This window comes from Tamandua tetradactyla, chromosome 3, assembly GCF_023851605.1.
Source record: "Tamandua tetradactyla isolate mTamTet1 chromosome 3, mTamTet1.pri, whole genome shotgun sequence".
Lineage (NCBI taxonomy): Eukaryota > Metazoa > Chordata > Mammalia > Pilosa > Myrmecophagidae > Tamandua > Tamandua tetradactyla.
Window position 1 is genome coordinate 25,069,613 of NC_135329.1, and position 22,781 is coordinate 25,092,393.

A 22,781-nucleotide genomic window follows, 5' to 3' on the forward strand; every position below is an offset into this window, starting at 1 on the left:
CCTGGTTAGGTAAAAAACCTTGTGCTTGTGTTCTTGTGCTTACTACAGGATAATTCAAGCTCCCTGAGAGCACAATTGTGTAAGAATGGAGCACAAGATAATTACAAAGGAGAATTCAACGTATTAATCAGATTGGATTAAAGCTGTTCCACTGAACTGCATGTGTATGTAAAGGAAGACTAGCATTCTCAATCACTTTTTGCCAACATAGCAAAAAAATACATAGAATGAGAGAGACAAACATAAATATATATATGTATATAAACATTTAAATGTGCATATATTATTTCTTTAATCTAGGTTGTATGACTGCCACAAATCCAAGATATATCAAAATAGTTACCTCATTGTGGCTTATTGGGTTATAATAAAATTTTGGAAATGGACTATTTTTAAGTGCGGAGTATGGAGGAAGATAGAGAAATGACATTTTATGGCAAATGAATCTTAGAGCTGTGCAGCAGTCAGAACTTCCGTCTGCCGTGCCATTGTGCAGGATCACAGCCTCAAGATTGCACAACACCTTTAGTAAACACTTCCTTAAGCAGAGACAAGAATGAACCCAGGCATTTCATTCGTCTCAGCTGAGAGGAGGCAGGTACAGACCACACAACACTCGTTTATATGAGCAAGAAGGGCAGACACTAAACTCCTGGAATCACCAAGCATGTTGCAAGGGCTTCTTCTGATGGCTACTTTTCTCCTTTCTGCAGACCCAAGTAGGTGTTTTCATCCTTTTCAGTTTCTGTGAAGTCCCAGGGAGGTGTTTAACTCCTTGTTAGATTCTGTTAAGTACGTCAGCAAACTGCTCACTTTTCATCTTCTCCAAAAAATTTACTTTGTAGACTATTTTAAGAGGTTGGGTTTTTTTCTCCACAATCAATTTTACTAACCAGGTAGGGCTGGTTTTAATCTGTTGTTTTAGGGATTGTGTCTGACTTGAAGAGTCATTGTAAAGGGAAAGCTGTAAGAAGTCTTGAACCAATACATGTCTGTTCTGAGAATCTATAGAAATAAAAGGAGAGATTTCATAATTTCAAAATCACATAGTTTAAAAACCAGTGTCCTTTTTGAGTCAAAAATGGAATTGTAAAAATTGACTTTGTCTTTTATAGAGCAGTAAAGCAGCCAATTTTACTGGTTTGAGGTGTGTAGATGGTTCTCAAGAAATATTTGCTATTATTGTTTGGGCCAGTTTTGTTGATTCTGTTGGCTTTTGAGTGAACTTTTATTGGAAATAAACAGTTAATCAATTTTATGTTTGTAATTTACTTGACAAAGCAATTTTGCTATTAAATTTAAGCAAATAATTCACTTCCATTGTCCTGGTTATACAAAATATTTAAGAATTCAAAGATAGAGGAATACTGCTTCTAATTAATAAATCATGTCTAGCAAGTCTTTCCATTTCTGGTAAATGTTTTCCAATTAGATTTTGACTAAATTAGAATGGATAATACATTTCCTCTGCTTATTTATTTTTATTGAGCCTATCAAAGTCAGCATATTGGCTGCAGTGACTAGGACTCCTTCCCTGGTAAACCCCTTCCCTGGTAAACCTTTTATTGGATCTTAAAATGCCTGCCATTATCTGAGAATGGCAATGAGGAATGGACTATTAGCAAATGGGGGCATAAAAAAGATTCACCTCCCATACCCACTGAATATTTTATCACTAAAAATAATTTTTTCCACACCTGGCTTCTCATTCATTTTCCAGACTTGTGAAAGTTTCATTAATATATTTAAATATAGAACTGATACTAGGTAAGTTACTGAATTAAAATTCCTACTTTTTGAGCTAATCTTAATAGAAATCTTTCTCTACACTCTCCAGAAATGCTACCACCATGGACTCTGAGGGACTCCTCTTTTAGTTGAAGCATAAGAACTGCTTGGGTACTAACTTTGTTCAAAAGCCTAAAGATCAAGCAGGATCTATTAACAAAATTCCATGGCTAACACTGGGGATCCACCGACATTACGGTTTTTTGGTGGACTCAGGCACTCTGACTGATTCTGCATCATCTGATTATGTAGTCACAACATGGCAACAGGTGCAGCCTAGGAAGTCCTGCCTAAAGGAGTGAGGTCATTCTGAGAGCTTGATGGTTTTGAAATTGTTCTTGTGATAAGTGTAGGACAAACAGAAAAGATCTTACCTTTTATCCTGTATTTTATCTTGTATTTTCAAGAGTGTGTCCAGAAATATCCCTGCTATTACTCCTACTTGGCTTTATTTCCCAGTCAGAATGTAAAAAGTAAAGAAATTTTCCTTTTTCCAACTCTTACTTATTTCTGTGCCCCTGTCATTAAAACAATAAGTATTCTTCTGTGACCCTCTGACCATTACTTTTCCCCAGCTCCCACATGCTTGAAGTAAAAGAATAAGGTAATTATAAGGCCCCTTTTTGTAATGAGTGTCACAACCCCCTGAGAAAAACAGCCCAAGGGATTTCATTATAGGAAAAGAAAAAACATGAATATTTATGAAGGATCTGAGAGATGTTGGGGATGAGGAACTAAGTGTACTGACAAAAGGAGAATGGCCTTTATTATATTCCAGCAGAATATCCAAGGAGTACGCTAGTTTTTCAAATTATTTTACTTCAATTTAGCACCTGTCTCCTGCTTTATAAGGTGTCTAGAAGACCCACATGATTAATTGCAGTTTAACCCTGATGGCCCTAAGAACAGATTTAGTCAGGATGTGTTTACTTCCTCAATATTTGTTCTCACTTTTAGTCCATAATGTTTAAAATCAAAAGGTAGTTTGAAGGTGCAGAGAATCTTAGCTGTTCAGTCAATGTCATTGCATAAACTCTGATAGAGCGGTTAAGGTCCTGTCTTCAGTTTAGAAAGACATTTCTTTAAACAGTTTTGAACAGATTTGTGCAAAAAGACAATGTCAATATTATATACAAATGTTCTACACTCCAAAGTGGCCCCCAATACTTTTTTTAAATAAATTAACAGCCCAGGCTGAGGTCTGTTATATCAATCTCATTAATGAGCTTTGACTTTTCAGAAAATAATGAACATAAGAATACTTATCTAACCCAAACTAAAATAACTATTTTCTTTTACTTGATCCAGTTTTCCTGGTTAAAACTAATCCAACATGTGAGGTCTGTGGGAGAGTTTGTGAGGAAGAGAAAGCAAGTATTAAAATGAATTAGTAGAAACATATTGTATTACACCTTGGATTTGTGTAATCCCTGGCAGTTAGATGGGTTTATTCCACAGGCTTTGAAATAATTAACCTGACGTTACTCAGCTGGGAGGTGTTATTCAGCGAAATCACCATCCAACTAAAGGATGAATGAGCCAAACGATATGTAGGTCTGCATCACCTCATGACCCCTGTGTAAGTTGTTATTTATCAGATCTCCTTTCACGGGCCTTCTTTAAGGGAAATTCTGTTGTTTTTAAGACAGCATACTGTGTTATGAGGATTTGGGAAGAGGTGGATATCAGATCACTTCAAACTGAAAGAATGTGAGGATGCCTGAGGCTTCCAAAAGAAATATTATGTGTAGTTGTTGTTGCCATTTGGAAGCGCTTGGCTATCGAACAAAGAGTTGGAAATAAAGTACTCAACTAATTTACATATTTGACTTTGTGTTTAAAATCCAGTTGGTAATTTCTGATTTCATGAAACACTGGGATTCAGATACCAACTAGAGACATGGAGATCAATGTGCATATCGGGTAAAACTTGTGTTGACTGGATTGGTCTGTCAACACTTCTAAGCAGGGAGAGTGTGTTTGTGTATAGCCTTCTGTCTTCATAAAATTAATTAGTTGGGCATTATTATTTTATGACTTGAAGGCAGCTTGGACTAATATTTTTGGTTAGCATCATGTACATTATAGATGAAAACCACTAACAGCAGTTTTAGAAGAATGACTCTGGCTGTAACACTGGTGAATATACGACCTTATTAACTCCATATTAACGAGACTAATTGCATTGATTAGACACAACATACAAAACAGCATGTTTGTGCCTTACGATACACTTGTCTTGTGTCACGGAAGTAAAGGGGCAGTAGGGAATTATGTCAAGACCATCAGTTAATTTTTTTTTTTTAATAAAAGGGTATTTATTTTGTTAGTTATTCAGAGGAAAGGCAGCATCAGTTAATTTTTGACCAGAATAATTTCCTTCTTTCTTGTTGTCCTACAGTTTCATAATAATTATGATAATTATGATCATTTAACTCAATTAAAAGAAAATGATTTATTATTATTTTATATATATTAAATATATATATATAATAATATATATATATATATATATTTTTTGCATGGGCAGGCACTGGGAATCGAACCCAGGTCTCCGGCATGGCAGGCGAGAATTCTGCTACTGCACCACCATCACCTGCCTGAATGATTTCTTTTTTATTAGAGAAGTTATTCGTTTACAGAGAACTCATACAGAAAATACAGAGTTAACTCCCCCCATTATTAATACTTTGCATAAGTGTGCTAACTTTGTTCAACTGATGAAAGAATATTATTATAATTGTACTATAGACTAAAGTCCATAGTTTACATTAGGGTTCCCTATTTGTGTTGTATAGTCTTATGGCTTTTTTGAAAAATTTTATTCTAGTAACATATAAATACAACCTAAAATTTCCTCTTTTAACCATATTCACATATATAACTCAGTGCTGTTAGTCTTTTTAACTTTGGTTATGAATTTTTTTTAAACTAATGCTATTATTTTCATTTTTTAGCAAATAACTTAAATAGAAATGAAATTTGCCTGGTGATTACCTCTATGACAGTAAAAAGTGAGGAACTGAGAGACCTTGTGGTGTAGGTTTTGAGTTGTGGCTATAAAGTGATGAGGCTTATTTTATCACAACAGGCTAGAACTTAACTATCCAAGTGATTTTCTGTCCTTCAGAGAAGTTATAAGAGATTCTGTATTTATTTTCATAAAAGTATAGACTGCTTGAATTGGCTTTAGAGACCATTTAATCTACCCTCTCTTTTCACTGAACTAAAAAACCCATACAAAACTAAAAATTAAGGCATTCTAGTGTTGGTGTTGTGGCTTTAAGCATTTTTTAAATGTTTTTTGAAGTAAATCTCAAGCCCCTGAAAGAAAAGCTCTTTCATTATTTCAAAACCTCATTTTTGACTGAGGGAATTATTAGTGAAATTAATCACCTGTTTTCTGTTCTCCAAAGTTAAATGCAAATAGCTTTTGTCTGACCAGATCAAGAAAAGCCATCATAAATGATAAAAATGGACAAAATTAGGACTTTTTAAAATTTTATTTTAGCTTCTGAAGAAAATTTGAAAAGTAGATGTTTTCATTTCTGGCCCATTTTGGGTTAAGTGTACATTCTTCTAAGGTGACTCACCAAGAATATTTGAGTGACTCAATTTAGTGGCTTGTTAAAAAAATTGACCTAAGTGTTAGTTTTCAAACTACTAGAAATGGAATGGTTTTAAAAAAGGGAATTTAATAAGTTGCAAGTTTACAGTTCTAAGGCCATGAAAATGTCCAAATTAAGGCAAGGCTATAAGAGTGTCCAAATTGGCTCCCACCGCCGCCATCCAGCCCTCCTCTCCCTCTTTCTCCGCGGGCGGGCGGAGGAGAACCAGCTCCGGTGAGATCGCCGAGGGGTGCGGGCTTTCCCGGGCGGGACGGCAAGTGGCCGGAGTCCCTCCCTTCCTCCTTCCCAGGCCAGCTGGCAGAATTGGGCAGGCGGTCCCCTCAAACTGCGGCGGCTGGCGCCCCCACCACGCGAGGTCCCCCGGACCAACTGAGAGAATTGGATTGGAAATCCCCAGACCGCGGAGAACGGTGACCGGGGGGGGTCCCTTCCAAACACGTGACTCCCTGGTCCGGATGGGAACGGTACACTCTCCCGGGCTGCGGCGGCTGGCGCCCTACCGTCACGCTGGGCGCCCCGGGCCGACTAGGAAATTTGGTCGGGCGCTCTCCCGGGCTGCAGCGACCAGCGACCCTCCCCGCGTTTGGACCCCCGGGCCGGCTGGCACTCTTCCAAGCCGCTTCGGCTGGTGAACCTCCCCCACGGCGAGAGTTATCCAAAATTAAAGGACCCACAGCACCTTTTACTGGTGGAACCTGCAGACAAACGTGGGCCATGAGTGCCACCTACTGGGAAGGATAAGAAAAACAGAACCCAGAGATTTCACAGAAAAATCTTTCAACCTGGTGGGTCCAACACCCAGGGAAATCTGACTAAATGCCCAGATGCCAGCAGAAGATAATGGATCACGCTCAGAAAATTGAAAATATGGCCCAGTCAAAGGAACAAACCAATAATTCAAATGAGATACAGGAGCTGAAACAACTAATGCTGAATATACGAACAGAAATGGAAAAACCTCTTCAAAAACGAAATCGATAAATTGAGGGAGGACATGAAGAAGACATGGGCTGAACAAAAAGAAGAAATAGAAAAACTGAAAAAACAAATCACAGAGCTTATGGAAGTGAAGGATAAAGTAGAAAAGATGGAAAAAACAATGGATACCTACAATGATAGATTTAAAGAGACAGAAGATAGAACTAGTGAATTGGAGGATGGAACATCTGAATTCCAAAAAGAAACAGAAACTATCGGGAAAAGAATGGAAAAATTTGAACAGGGTATCAGGGAACTCAAGGACAATATGAAGCGCACAAATATACGTGTTGTGGGTGTTCCAGAAGGAGAAGAGAAGGGAAAAGGAGGAGAAAAACTAATGGAAGAAATTATCACTGAAAATTTCCCAACTCTTATGAAAGACCTAAAATTATAGATCCAAGAAGTGCAGCGCACCCCAAAAAGATTAGACCCAAATAGGCGTTCTCCAAGACACTTACTAGTTAGAATGGCAGAGGTCAAAAAGAAAGAGAGGATCTTGAAAGCAGCAAGAGAAAAAGAATCCATCACATACAATGGAAACCCAATAAGACTATGTGTAGATTTCTCAGCAGAAACCATGGAAGCTAGAAGACAGTGGGATGATATATTTAAATTACTAAAAGAGAAAAACTGCCAACCAAGACTCCTATATCCAGCAAAATTGTCCTTCAAAAATGAGGGAGAAATTAAAACATTCTCAGACAAAAAGTCACTGAGAGAATTTGTGACCAAGAGACCAGCTCTGCAAGAAATACTAAAGGGAGCACTAGAGTCAGATATGAAAAGACAGAAGAGAGAGGTATGGAGTAAAGTGTAGAAAGAAGGAAAGTCAGATATGATATATATAATACAAAAGGCAAAATGGTAGAGGAAAATATTATCCAAACAGTAATAACACTAAATGTTAATGGACTGAATTCCCCAATCAAAAGACATAGAATGGCAGAATGGATTAAAAAACAGGATCCTTCTATATGCTGTCTACAGGAAACACATCTTAGACCCAAAGATAAACATAGGTTGAAAGTGAAAGGTTGGGAAAAGATATTTCATGCAAATAACAACCAGAAAAGAGCAGGAGTGGCTATACTAATATCCAACAAATTAGACTTCAGATGTAAAACAGTTAAAAGAGACAAAGAAGGACACTATCTATAATAAAAGAAACAATTAAACAAGAAGACATAACAATCATAAATATTTATGCACCGAACCAGAATGCCCCAAAATACGTGAGGAATACACTGCAAACACTGAAAAGGGAAATAGACACATATACCATAATAGTTGGAGACTTTAATTCACCACTCTCATCAATGGACAGAACATCTAGACAGAGGATCAATAAAGAAATAGAGAATCTGAATATTACTATAAATGAGCTAGACTTAACAGACATTTATAGGACATTACATCCCACAACAGCAGGATACAACTTTTTCTCAGGTGCTCATGGATCATTCTCAAAGATAGACCATATGCTCAGTCACAAAGCAAGTCTTAACAAATTTAAAACGATTGAAATCATACACAACACTTTCTCAGATCATAAAGGAATGAAGTTGGAAATCAATAATAGGCGGAGTGCCAGAAAATTCACAAATACGTGGAGGCTCAACAACACACTCTTAAACAACAAGTGGGTCAAAGAAGAAATTGCTAGAGAAATTAGCAAATACCTCGAGGCGAATGAAAATGAAAACACAACATATCAAAACTTATGGGACGCAGCAAAGGCAGTGCTAAGAGGGAAATTTATTGCCCTAAATGCCTATATCAGAAAAGAAGTAAAAGGCAAAAATTCAGGAATTAACTGTCCACTTGGAAGAACTGGAGAAAGAACAGCAAACTAATCCCAAAGCAAGCAAAAGGAAAGAAATAACAAAGATTAGAGCAGAAATAAATGAAATTGAAAACATGAAAACAATAGAGAAAATCAATAAGACCAGAAGTTGGTTCTATGAGAAAATCAATAAGATTGATGGGCCCTTAGCAAGATTGACAAAAAGAAGAAGAGAGAGGATGCAAATAAATAAGATCAGAAATGGAAGAGGAGACGTAACTACTGACCTCACAGAAATAAAGGAGGTAATAACAGGATACTATGAACAACTTTACGCTAATAAATACAACAATTTAGATGAAATGGACGGGTTCCTGGAAAGACATGAACAACCAACTTTGACTCAAGAAGACATAGATGACCTCAACAAACCAATCACAAGTAAAGAAATTGAATTAGTCATTCAAAAGCTTCCTAAAAAGAAAAGTCCAGGACCAGACGGTTTCACATGTGAATTCTATCAAACATTCCAGAAAGAATTAGTACCAACTCTCCTCAAACTCTTCAAAAAAAATTGAAGTGGAGGGAAAACTACCTAATTCATTCTATGAAGCCAACATCACCCTCATACCAAAACCAGGCAAAGATATTACAAAAAAAGAAAACTACAGACCAATCTCTCTAATGAATATAGATGCAAAAATCCTCAATAAAATTCTAGCAAATCGTATCCAACAACACATTAAAAGAATTATACATCATGACCAAGTAGGATTCATCCCAGGTATGCAAGGATGGTTCAACATAAGAAAATCAATTAATGTAATACACCACATCAACAAATCAAAGCAGAAAAATCACATGATCATCTCAATTGATGCAGAGAAGGCATTTGACAAGATTCAACATCCTTTCCTGTTGAAAACACTTCAAAAGAAAGGAATACAAGGGAACTTCCTTAAAATGATAGAGGAAATATATGAAAAACCCACAGCTAATATCATCCTCAATGGGGAAAAATTGAAAACTTTCCCCCTAAGATCAGGAACAAGACAAGGATGTCCACTGTCACCACTATTATTCAACATTGTGTTGGAGGTTCTAGCCAGAGCAATTAGACAAGAAAAAGAAATACAAGGCATCAAAATTGGAAAGGAAGAAATAAAACTGTCACTGTTTGCAGACGATATGATACTATACGTCGAAAACCTGGAAAAATCCACAACAAAACTACTAGAACTAATAAATGAGTACAGCAAAGTAGCAGATTACAAGATCAACATTCAAAAATCTGTAGCTTTTCTATACGCTAGTAATGAACAAGCTGAGGGGGAAATCAAGAAATGAATCCCATTTACAATTGCAACTAAAAGAATAAAATACCTAGGAATAAATTTAACTAAAGAGACAAAAAACCTATATAAAGAAAACTACAAAAAACTGCTAAAAGAAATCACAGAGACCTAAATAGATGGAAGGGCATGCCGTGTTCATGGATTGGAAGACTAAATATAGTTAAGATGTCAATCCTACCTAAATTGATTTACAGATTCAATGCAATACCAATCAAAATCCCAACAACTTACTTTTCAGAAATAGAAAAACCAATAAGTAAATTTATCTGGAAGGGCAGGGTGCCCCGAATTGCTAAAAACATCTTGAGGAAAAAAAACGAAGCTGGAGGTCTCGCACTGCCTGACTTTAAGGCATATTATGAAGCCAAAGTGGTCAAAACAGCATGGTATTGGCATAAAGATAGATATATCAACCAATGGAATTGAATAGAGTGCTCAGATATAGACCCTCTCATCTATGGACATTTGATCTTTGATAAGGCTGTCAAGCCAACTCACCTGGGACAGAACAGTCTCTTCAATAAATGGTGCCTAGAGAACTGGATATCCATATGCAAAAGAATGAAAGAAGACCCATATCTCACACCTTATACAAAAGTTAACTCAAAATGGATCAAAGATCTAAACATTAGGTCTAAGACCATAAAACAGTTAGAGGAAAATGTAGGGAGATATCTTATGAAACTTACAGTTTTATGGACCTTAAACCTAAAGCAAGAGCACTGAAGAAGGAAATAAATAAATGGGAGCTCCTTAAAATTAAACACTTTTGTGCATCGAAGAACTTCATCAAGAAGTAGAAAGACAGCCTACACAATGGGAGATAATATTTGGAAATGACATATCAGATAAAGGTCTAGTATCCAGAATTTATAAAGAGATTGTTCAACTCAACAACAAAAAGACAGTCAACCCAATTACAAAATGGGAAAAAGACTTGAACAGACACCTACCAGAAGAGGAAATACAAATGGCCAAAAGGCACATGAAGAGATGCTCAATGTCCCTAGCCATTAGAGAAATGCAAATCAAAACCACAATGAGATATCATCTCACACCCACCAGAATGGCCATTATCAACAAAACAGAAAATGACAAGTGCTGGAGAGGATGCGGAGAAAGAGGCACACTTACCCACTGTTGGTGGGAATGTCAAATGGTGCAACCACTGTGGAAGGCAGTTTGGCGGTTCCTCAAAAAGCTGAATATAGAATTGCCATACGACCCAGCAATACCATTGCTGGGAATCTACTCAAAGGACTTAAGGGCAAAGACACAAACGGACATTTGCACACCAATGTTTATAGCAGCGTTATTTACAATTGCAAAGAGATGGAAGCAGCCGAAATCTCCATCAACAGAAGAGTGGCTAAACAAACTGTGGTATATACATACGATGGAATACTATGCAGCTTTAAGACAGGATAAACTTATGAAGCATGTAATAACATGGATGGACCTAGAGAACATTATGCTGAGTGAGTCTAGCCAAAAACTAAAGGACAAATACTGTATGGTCCCACTGATGTGAACGGACATTCGGGAATAAACTTGGAATATGTCATTGGTAACAGAGTCCAGCAGGAGTTAGAAACAGGGTAAGATAATGGGTAATTGGAGCTGAAGGGATACAGACTGTGCAACAGGACTAGATACAAAAACTCAAAAATGGACAGCACAATAATACCTAATTGTAAAGTAATCATGTTAAAACACTGAATGAAGCTGCATCTGAGCTATAGGTTTTTTTTTTTTACTATTATTATTACTTTTATTTCTTTTCTCTATATTAACATTCTATATCTTTTTCTGTTGTGTTACTAGTTCTTCTAAACCGATGCAAATGTACTAAGAAACGATGATCATGCATCTATGTGATGATGTTAAGAATTACTGATTGCATATGTAGAATGGTATGATTTCTAAATGTTGGGTTAATTTCTTTTTATCCGTTAATTAATAAAAAAAAATTTTTTTAAATGGAGAAAAATCAACCCCCCAAATTATGTGTAACACCTTAAGAGAATTCAACAAGATTTCCGGATACAAGATAAATATATAAAAGTCAATAACACTCCTGTATACTAGAAATGTTCAATTAGAAAATATAGCAAAAAGGTCACATTTACAAAAAAAAGGAATATTTAAAAAAAAAAAAAAAGAGTGTCCAAATTAAGACATTCAGGGAAAGACATCTTGGTTCAAGAAGGCTGATGATGTTCAGGGTTTCTTTCTCAACTGGAAAGGCACATAGTGGCGTCAGCTAGCTTTCTCTCCAGGCTTCTTCAATGGCTTCACCAGGGACATTTTCTTTCTTCATCTGCAGCAGTCTCTGGTTGTGTAAACTCTGGTGGTTCTGGTGGCTCTAGAGCTTTTTCCATAATGTTCTTCTTAAACAGCTCCAATAAGCAATCCCACCTTGAACAAGTAGAGACGCATCTCCATGGAAACCACCTATGCTAAAATTACCACCACAATTAGGTTGGTCATTATCTCCATGGAAACAATAAAAAAGATCCTACCCAGCAATATCGAATAAAGGTTAAAAGACATGGCCTTTCTGGAGTACCCAACAGATTTAAACTGGCACACTCGGTAACATAAGTTTATATTATCATAGAATTTACATCTGAGTACTTTAATGAATGAAGTAACCTTTAGAACCCTCTCAGGCATTGATCAGAGAAGGGAACTAAAGCCTTTGCAGTCACAGTGTTAGTAGGTTGTTCAATTGGCCTGTGGTTTGCCTTGTTTCCTACCCCAATCTATGTTCTGGGTATCCCTGCAGCCACCTATAGCAGCCAAAAGCAGGTTAACTTTGTGAAAACTCTGAATTTCTTTCTAAAATGACATAAAAAGAAAAACATTGAGATAAGAATTCAAGATTCAGATAGCCGGTTGGATTAGATAACCTTCCCATTCCCTCTTAATTTAACATAGGCTCAGGCAAGTTCTTCTCAGGCTAATGATTTGTTCTAAATTTCTGCTGCTCCAACTTTCATTTTTTTATGTGTTTTATATATAAAAGCAAAGGTTTATCTATTGATAATTCCAGCCCATTGTACAGATATGGTATTGGAGCTTTTCATTCATTGATGTAGAACATTACTTTTGCCAAATCCAAGAAGAATATCCTAGAATCAGAAATGATGCACATGAGTTATTTTTATTTTTATAACACTTTATAGTTTCTAAAAGGCTTCAACTCAGTTATTCAGAGACTGATTAATTTCTTAGCGATTTAGTTTGGCTTCTGCCTTCCTTTTCTTTTGCCTCGTACTGCTTCCATGTCCCTGTACATGGACCCTCCACAAGGAGTCCAAGATAGGAAAGAGAAATGAGAAAATTCACAAGCAATATTTTTAATAGATAATGAAACACTCTAATGTTAGTGGAGAGAATATTTGAAGATACAGTGTAAAGTAAAGATTTGGGAGAAAGAGTGGGCTTCTGGTTTGTCCATCTCTTCTGTTATCTGCACTTTTACAAGCCTCTGACATAACTACCTTAAGGTCTCTGTGTGTGGCGTCACTTCTGCCAAATGGATGACCATTACTAGTTGATCTATTTTACTACTGCCAAGCTAAGTTTTCTCTTTCCTTTACAGTAAATGCCGCAAAAAAACAACCTGGAATAAAGATGTATGAAGTGGTTTATCCCAGAAGAATTCATCCACTACACAAAAGAGAGGCCCAAAATATTAAGGAACCAGATCAACAGGTATACCTTTTGGTTTATCCAATATTCTTGATGTGCGTGTATTGTATCAAATGGACTTTGTGAAGTTTTCAGGCATAAAGATTTGGAGTTACATAACAATTATATCTGCACTTGTGTTTGTTTTGTGACTAATTTTTTAAATGTAATTTTATTAAAATATATTCACATACCATACACTGGAAAGAGTGTATACAATCAAAGTTTCACAGTATTATCACATAGTTGTGTATTAATCACCATCATCATTTTTAAAACTGTTACATTACTCCAGAAAAATGAATAAAAAGAAAACCCCAAACATCCCATACCCCTTGCCCCTTCTTCTTATTGAACACTAGTATTGCAATAGAGATAGATTTTGTAAGTTGTACTGTAGGATTTACAATAGAGGTAGGTTAATTAGGATAGTATATAGTATTGATATATACTGATACTGATATATATATATGTCAGTGGCACAGAACAAAACATCCAGAAGTAGGTCCATGAAAACACTGACAACTTTTTTTTTTTTCACTATAGTTATACAATCATTATCAAAGATCAGGGTTACTGGATTACAGTTCAACAACTTCTGGTATTTCCTTTTAGCTATTCTAAAATATTAAATGCTAAAAAAAATCTATGTAGTGAGTCAGTAGTCACAGTCATCTGTTCAATCCTAATTTCTTATTTATACTTCCTCACCCTCATTTGATCTTTCTCTCAATCTTCAGGGTTATCTAGGCAATGACCATTTTAACTTCTTCATGCTGAAAAGGGGTACTGACCTTATTGGGTAGAGGAATGAAACTGGTTGATATTCTTAGAGAGACTGCTTCTGATGGTTTTCAGGGCTTATCTGACATAGAATCAATATGGAAGCCTTAAGTGTCTGAGAAAAATAAAATCTGTAAGAAAACTTTTATAGAGGCTTAGATAGAACCCAGGCACTATTTTCAGGAATACTGTTGGTTGAGGCTTGGCATAACATGGTAGTCAGCAACATCTGGCTAAAGCTTGCATAAGATTAACTCTCAGAATGACCTCTGAACTCTATTTGAAATTTCATAACCACTGAAACTTCACTTTGTTCCATTTATTTACCCCTTTGGGTCAAGAATCTCAATTCTACAATGCTAAGATCAGGCGTATCCCTGGGAATCCTATGTTGCCAGGGAGACTTACATCCTTGGGAATCATGTCCCACTTAGTGGGGGGGGGGGGAGGTGTTAGTGAGTTGTAAAGTTGTTTTAAAGAGAGAGATCGCATCTGAGCAAAAAAAAGAGGTTCTCTGGTGATGGCTCTTAAGCATAATTACATGCAGGTCTAGCTTCACCATTACAGAAATAATTTTCAAAACAGCAAGCCTCGAGATCAATGGCTAAAAATGACAGGTCGTGTTTTATGACCTATCTTTTCTTTTTTTTTTTTTTTTCACATGAGCAAGCACTGGGAATCGAACCCAGGTCTTTGGTGTGGCAGCAGAAACTCTGCTTGCTGAATCACTGTGACCTGCTCATGACCTGTCCTTTTTAATCTTCAGTATAACCAACAGTTATATTGTTTTCCTTATTTTGCAAATTAAGATTCTGAGAGATAAAATAAGCTGTCCAAGTTCACATAAATAGTAAGTTTTAATATATTTATGATAATTTATAATATCCTGTTTCCTTCCAATAAAAATTGCTTACAACTTATTTTATATCTGTCTCTATGTATCTCTCTATCTACCTATCTATGTACTTACAGAAACAAACAAAACCATGACTCTTAAAACAAGTAGAAAATAAGATATTGTAGGTGTGTGTATGTATATAAAATTAGGGTGAATTACTATAATGGAACATGAGATTTACCTCTGTCCTTTCTAAACAGGCAGCTATTAAAATTTGTATAGTTCTTGCTACCTAATGAAACAACACTTTTTCAGTCAACATTCATTCTACAAACATTTATAGTTGTAACAGAAAAGCTGAAACATAAAGATTCATTCAATAGCAATTAGCAATTTTCTAATTATCTACACTCTGAAGTTTTCTTCTTGGAGCCAGGAAAATACAAATAAATGAGATATAAGGAAGGACTTGAGAGAAACTTGCCAGGTACACATATTCTCCCACTGAACAGGATTCATCTGGATTATTCTAAAGCTGACAAATTTATTGTCATAATATAAATAATAAATAAACTTGTGGTTGACTATGTTTCCCAAAATAATTATCATTCATCAAAATGTTTCCTCTAAGCGTAAAGGATATCCATATGCACTACAGTCCCCTTAATATGATTTTTTTCTGAAGCTTCTGGCATGCTCTTAAAAATGCCAGATACCTTTTATCACTGAAGACACTGAGGAAATTTGAATACAGGCAAAAGGTTTTTAATCACAGATCTAAAGTGATTTTCTTGTAACTTTAAAAATAATTTTAAGCTTTTGAACAGTTTATTTTGATGAGAAACTATACATTAGTTACTGATACATATTAGGTCCTCAATATTAATTTTTGAAATGATTGAACAGATGGATGTGTTTAATATAATGTGCTTGATATTTATTGCAAATAAATTATATAGTCCGTTTCTACGTTAAATGGCTGCATGAGGCATATATTTTCCTTATCCTTAGTGAAAGTATAAAGAATTTGAATTCATATGACCTGTGTTCATGTCTTAGCTTTGTCGATTCTCCCTGTGTGAATTTGGGCACATGTGATCTTTAAAGTCTTTGTCTTACAGTGGAGATAATAACAATAATTCTTATATGATGTGGTTATTTTCAGATATGCATGAAAACTGAAGCAGAATATGTATGTTAATTCTCTTCTTAAGATTATGCCATATATTATATTCTAGTTCTTAACTTTCAAGTCTCTCTGTGACTTTGTGACACAGTTTATTAAAACTTTTTCTTTCTGCTTCTCAATATAAACTCTTTTGTGTTTAGCCTGAGTAGTAAGGCTTGTTTCTACCTCCATGCCCTTGCTGATGGATTTCCTGCTACTTAAAATGTTCTCTCTGTATTAATGCCCAGCTTATTTTAATATTCTTTGTGAAGGCAGCACTGAATATTCTTCTATATATCATTACATCCTTGTCCTGAAATCCTACTTCAATGGCGGTCAGTGTTGCAACATTTAGTACTTAATTAAAAAAAATATATATTGATTTTATATCTGTAGTGCTGATATGTGATGTGTACGTGTGTGTGTATGTGTATGTGTGTGTACCTATGGCAATATGTATAGCCTTCCCTTCTGGTTTGAACCTAACAGGATCGATTTTTTAAAGATAAATCTATGTTTTTGGTAAGTTTCTGCCTTATCCATTCATCTTGCCCTCCAACCCCTATCCCAGAACATAGAAAGTGTTTAACAAATACTTGTTGATACAAAGAAATCCTTAGAAAGTGCATCAATTCTATCTATTAAAGGAAATAAAAGCATTAAAACAGATATCCTAGAGAATTAAAAAAGGGTGCACAGATCATTTGAACATTTCAATGTTTTCTTATTTGGTGAAACTTATTTTTCTTTTTGTAATTTTATTTGCCTAGAACATTTCCAAGTTTCCTCCTGCACCCTTTATCTATAAAGAGTAGAAACAGGCAAAGTATTGGACATGATGAATATAATAGGTGAGCACTGGATGCTGCCACTCTGTCCCACAAATACAGCTAAGTCTCTCATGTGTACTCCTTAGTGTCAGGGTGACATTAATCACTGGGTGATGACTGAAGTAACCCGAACAAGTAGGTGGCTGATGTATTAAATGCAACTCCTGGCTAAAGAAATATCCCAGCAGAATTAATCTGATTTTTCAGATGATGGTTCCCATGCTCTCGTTTCTCAGAATCTCATCTTTTTTTTCCTATTTACTGATCTCTAGTTTACATTATTTCTCATATATTTTGAACTGCCATATGTGTAGGGTTGTCAAGTAAAAGTATAGGGTGCCAAATTAAATTTGAATTTTGGATAAGCAACTACATTTTAGTATCAGTATGTCTCAAATATTGTATGGGATATACTTATATTCAAATTATTCACTATCTACACGTAAAATTTAACTGCTGCACTTCATTTTACTGAGCAACCCTATCCACATGGCTTTCATTTTCTTTCTGTGAATATCCAGAACTAAACCCTAGCAGTCTATCCATTCCAGCTCTTGTTCTACCTACAAATATAAGGCTCCAATCCTGCTGAAAGACTGGTATTTCAACCCTATCCTGTTAACATCACTGAATTCAGCCATATTACACATATTTTACAAGCATATACTAGAGAAGCAAGTTACAACTTTGGCTGCCTTGCAACAGGCACATTCCTTCCACTAGTATATAATCTTTTTTTCCTCAGCCACAGTTTAGGACTAACATGAACACTGTCCTACAGGTACAAGCCAAGCTCTTAGGAATTATCCTTGTGGTTTCTATTCTAAGATGATAGATCTGCCTTGTATAAAGGTTTCACTAGCAATTACTTGAAAAATTCATAATTCAATACAATGCATATGACAAGGGAATTTCTGTATTTCATTTATGCTCCTGGGCCTCTCATTCTATTAATCATTCTCAAGTCAGTGAAGAGATGGATGACCCATCTTAATTATTATGTGATAGTGCTTTCTATCTACTGGGCTAGAAAATAAAGCTACCAGACATTATCTGTCAGCTGTGCCAAAGGCATGGTCTCATCTTTTCCCACTTCATCACACATGGCAATCTTGCTTATGGGTTGAGTTGGAATGAAATAACTGTTTGTAATGATTTTCTGGAAGGGTGCTAAATACCAGGGGAGAAACTTGAATATTTTAATCATGATTTTATATTATTTAAATGACTTAACATGAAAATTGAATAAACACTTCTTGACTAAATAAGTAATGGACGAATGAATGAGTGAATGAATAACTATATTGGAGCACACTGCCCGATGGTTTGCTTGCATAAATATATATGCAAAGAATACTTAATCAAGGTTCTTGATGTTAGGAACTTATGTTCAAAGTTTGTCACTATTATGCACAGACTTCTGCCTCCAGATTGCACAATTCCTCAGAGGCCAAAACCAGTCTTGCTGTTGGCCTGTGACATAAGATAGAACATCGGACAGCATAATGCCTCTTCCACACTGAGAACAATTTCAGGCCACTAGCTAGTTCTACCAGGATTTCTAGAGACCTGAAGTTCAGTGTATGTAATGGTACCAATTATACTACTAGAATTAAGAATGTCTCTGGGAATTCTAGGGTTTCATTTGCTTGCTATTTCCTATGCATCCATGGACGTCATCTTTATGGATTTTCTCCCATCCCAGGATCATCCATGACTGTAGCCTTCACAATACACCCACTGAATCTCACCTATGACATTTTTTTTCTGGAGGAAATTTTGATCTACATTTCCCTGGGCTTAATTAATTTCATTCTGGTTGACAGCCTTAGTGGATGTTCCCCAAATCAAATTGCATCTTTTCTTTCCTAATGTATAGTTCAGAACTCAGATAGTATGCAAATAGGACATGCTGTTTATCAGCAGGCATTATTCTTATTCATGGATTTCTACTTCAGAAGTATGGCCATCACATCACCCAGTAAATTCTCCATAATGGTTGCATTGGGTTGCTGTAACAGAGTACCACAAAATCACTGGCTCAAAATAATAGAAACTCTTTGCCTCACTTATAAAGGGTAGAATCCAAAGTCAAGGTGTCAATAGGGCTTCTGAAACTTGTAGGGGAGAATCCTTCCTTGCCTCTTCCCAGCATCTGACGGTTGGCAATGCTGGGCTTTCCTTGACTTGCAGCCTCAGCACTTCAATTTCTCTCTCTATTGTTACATGTCATTCTCCTCTGTGAGTCTGTTTCACCTCTCCCTGTTTTATAAGGACACTAGTCATATTGGACTAAGGGCTCACTCTACTCCAGTATGACCTCATCTTAACTTCAAATTCCATCTTCAGTGACTCTGTTTCCAAATATGATCACAATCTGCAGTATATTTGGAGTAAGGGTTTCAACATATCTTTTTTGTGGGATACAATTTACCCTATAATGTTTATAATTCAACTCCTAACATCTTCCTTCACGGAGGCTCTATTTTCCTTTCATCCATAATCTCAACCTCAGTGTCTGCTACCTCAAAAACAACTCCAATTAAAAATTGTGTCTTTGTCTAAAATAACCTCCAAATAATATTTATGTGAGGATCCACTAAAAAACATTGCTGTCAGGAAACAGATAAAATACATACCCTGGAAGGCTCTTCTTTGTAGAATACCATATCTGGTATTCTCCTAATGTCTTCATTATACTTGACCTTTCTTAAATTTAATAAGTGATTATGATGCTTCCCCATGTCTTTTATTTCAACCCTCTGGCTTTATTCCATCTCCTGTTATCCATGAAAATGAGCTGAATTCCATCAGCTTCTCCTAATCTAGAGTATTGTATATTTATAGTCTGGAATTTTTGACACTAGATCAGACCCAAATGACTGATGATTTAAAGGAAATGGTCAAATCCCTGCACAATACCCTTGACTGAGGACTCTGATCCACTGTTTTTCCTCGATGAGCTCAGATATTCTTTGTGCCAGGTATGAGAGGGAAGAAGGAAGGCTTGGCCTTTGATGCAACATAGCAGAGGAAACCTGATGTGGTCCTTAGTAAGTGGCTCTCAACCACATCTGGTCTACCATTCTTAGATGTCTTTAATGACAGTTTCCTAGTACTTCCCATGAATTTTTAAGTATTCGTTACATCTACTGATAATAGCCCTATTTTGTAGATGGACATCAGAATTCAGTACCAAATGATATCTTCTTTAAACTAATTGTGTATAGTCTTCTATATATCCTTTTGTGAATGCAAATATAAACTTAAAACTAAGGTTCTGCTTTTTCCACATGGTTTACTTCAGGTAATCTTTCCTCTTTCTGAATTTCTAAGACTGTGTTTTCTTCTTGATGATTTCTTCCCACATTAGGGTTTATGTTCCTGTTCTTTTGCCCATATTCTGAGCTCCCCTTCATCTCGAGAAGATATTAAGACTACAATCTTCAGTAGGGACCAACAGAGGTTTTGGTCAAATGAGCCAGAGCCTAACTGGCTAGTTCATGTCTCAGCTCAAATGTCACTTCCTCAAGGAAGATTTCCCTAACTATAAAAGGCTAAACTCCCTACACTGCTTCCATATATATATATATATCTTAGCATACAAGAGATATATGGTCTGTATTCCATAAGATTAGAAACTGTCTGAAAGCAGGTATTAATTTTTCTTGCATGGAGTTGAATTTCTAGCACTGAGCAGTGTCATACACATAATAAGCATTCAAACAATATTTGTATAATGCATGGATGGGTAGATGGATGAATGGAAAATAAATTGACGATGTCAGATAATTTGTCTATTTAGTTGGCAGTGTTGTTTGATCTGTTAGGGACAGAGGCAGACATTTGGCATTATACTGGCTACTGCTAAAGCGCAGCAGAAAACATGTGCTAATGATTAAACAGATTGACATAATAGCCAAATGAGTATTTGGGTGTGTTTTTTTAATTACCAGTAAAAATTTGTGTATTTTTACAGGAAAAATTTGAAACTGAATTGAAATATAAAATGACCATTAATGGAAAAATCGCGATACTTTATTTGAAAAAAAGCAAGTAAGTATCTTTACTTCTGACATTTCCCTCAACCAATAGAAAGTTAGCATGTGGAAAATGCACCAGTTGAGTCTATTACTACCTATTGCTCTCACAAATGTTGACTACTCAGCTTTTGCTGTAAACTGGCCTGAAGTGGTATGACAGATACCAAGAATAGTAGAAACACGTTAGGTAAAACAGCAGTTTACTAGTGATCTGATACTTTAAAAATAAAACCCAGTGAATAAGTACAAACAGACATACATTTCATCAAATTCTATGAAGGAGAAGATAAAGAGTCTCCAAGTTTTCAGTAATTTTTAATTCCCCCCTTATTACTACATTTTTTTCTTCCAACTCTAAAAGACTAGGTATTAAAACCATTTGCCGTAACTAAACACTACAATTAACAATAGCACTGCAATACTCTTTTATCAGTTGTAACACAAGTACTATACCAAAGCAAGCATTGATAATGGGAATAAAAGGTATGAGTTTTTTTTTTTTTCAGGGCAATAAAAATGTTCTCAAATTTACTGTGGTGAATGCATAATTCTATGATTAGCCCAAGAGCCATTGATTGTAAACTTTAGATGGATTTATATGGTATATGAATAAAACTGTTAAAAAAAATTTACCAAAAAAAAACATTTGCAACTAGGAAAAAACAAGACACATAAAGTTAAAAAGAACTCTAGATCAAAAGAATACATTAGTAGTAAAATGAGAATTAGGCTCTTATTTCAGCACCAGAGCTCTTTTAAGTCAAGCTCACCACTAAATCCTCCATTTTTCTCGTATATTATGTTTTCTTATTCCATCATTCTCCTCGTTCAGTCCATTCTACATCCTGCTAAATTTAACCTTTCATTTCAATTTTCTATGAAACAGCTCTCACCTAGACACTGATTATTCTATAATATACTATTTTAAAACAGTTTTTTTCTAATTCCACGTTTGCAATCTCTTTCAATTCCTACTTTGTTCTGTGAAGGACAGGAAGATTTTGCTCCCTTCTCCAAATAGACAGTAAACTTTTGTAAAACAATACATCTGACCAGAGTTTGGAAATAGTGTGGTATAATGGAAATGGTACAGGTTTTGCGTACAGGCAGACATGGATATGATTCTTCGCCACTTGAATTATAAAATTTTTCTGAGAAGTAGTGAGAATAATAAATAACTCATAGAATTGTTGAAAGACTTAAACAATGCATGCAGCATGTCAAATACAGATATAATGATGGCATTCTATACACATTAGTTTCTTCCTTCTCTCCTTGCCGCCAGTTATTTTGAAAATATATTCAAATTCTGGTTTCCTGGTATCTGATGAATTTTAAGAATCTTAGTGAAAATGCTGGAAGGAACCTAACTACCATATTCAAGTCAATTTCCAATAAACTTTCCTCTGCACTGGTAACAGTCACTGAAAATAATCAGGGTACAAAATTCAGTCATCTTAAACTGGTGAGGAGCATTGCCAATTTCATTCATTTTAATTGACTTTGCTCTTCTCCACTCCATTTCTTTCTAAAGTCTCTTCTCAAGCAAGTATACATAGTCCTAGGAGGGGGGAGATGTTCCACGCTAGTCAGGAATGCCTCTGCCTCTCTCAGGCTTCCCATTTTAAGCAATCCTTTCATTCATATTCTAGTTTTGAGATGCAAGTAAGATGAGTTCAGGATGTAAAACTTTCATGCCTATCCAGTGAATGCTTTTACTTTGATCATTGGCCTTTGTTACTAGCATGCATAACCATGACATTTTTTGTTGTTATCCAGGGATCTCCTTGCACCAGGCTACACGGAAACACATTATAATTCAACTGGGAAGGAGGTCACCACAAGCCCACAGATCATGGTATAACAGAGTCTCCCTGTTAACTGGGA

General features: G+C 35.8%; 1 protein-coding gene across 5 annotated transcripts in view; it reads left to right on the top strand.

The window, feature by feature from the left end:
- Nucleotides 1-557: 557 nt before the first annotated feature.
- The window catches only part of ADAM28 (ADAM metallopeptidase domain 28), a 67,622-nt gene continuing 45,398 nt past the window's right edge, over nt 558-22,781 (top strand). For all 5 annotated transcript variants that reach the window (XM_077152819.1, XM_077152820.1, XM_077152822.1 and 2 more), the window contains exons 1-4: nt 558-719; nt 13,144-13,256; nt 20,831-20,907; nt 22,674-22,752. In XM_077152819.1, coding sequence (XP_077008934.1) covers nt 668-719; nt 13,144-13,256; nt 20,831-20,907; nt 22,674-22,752 — 321 coding nt within the window. In that variant the 5' untranslated portion in view covers nt 558-667. The remainder of the gene's footprint in view (nt 720-13,143; nt 13,257-20,830; nt 20,908-22,673; nt 22,753-22,781) is intronic.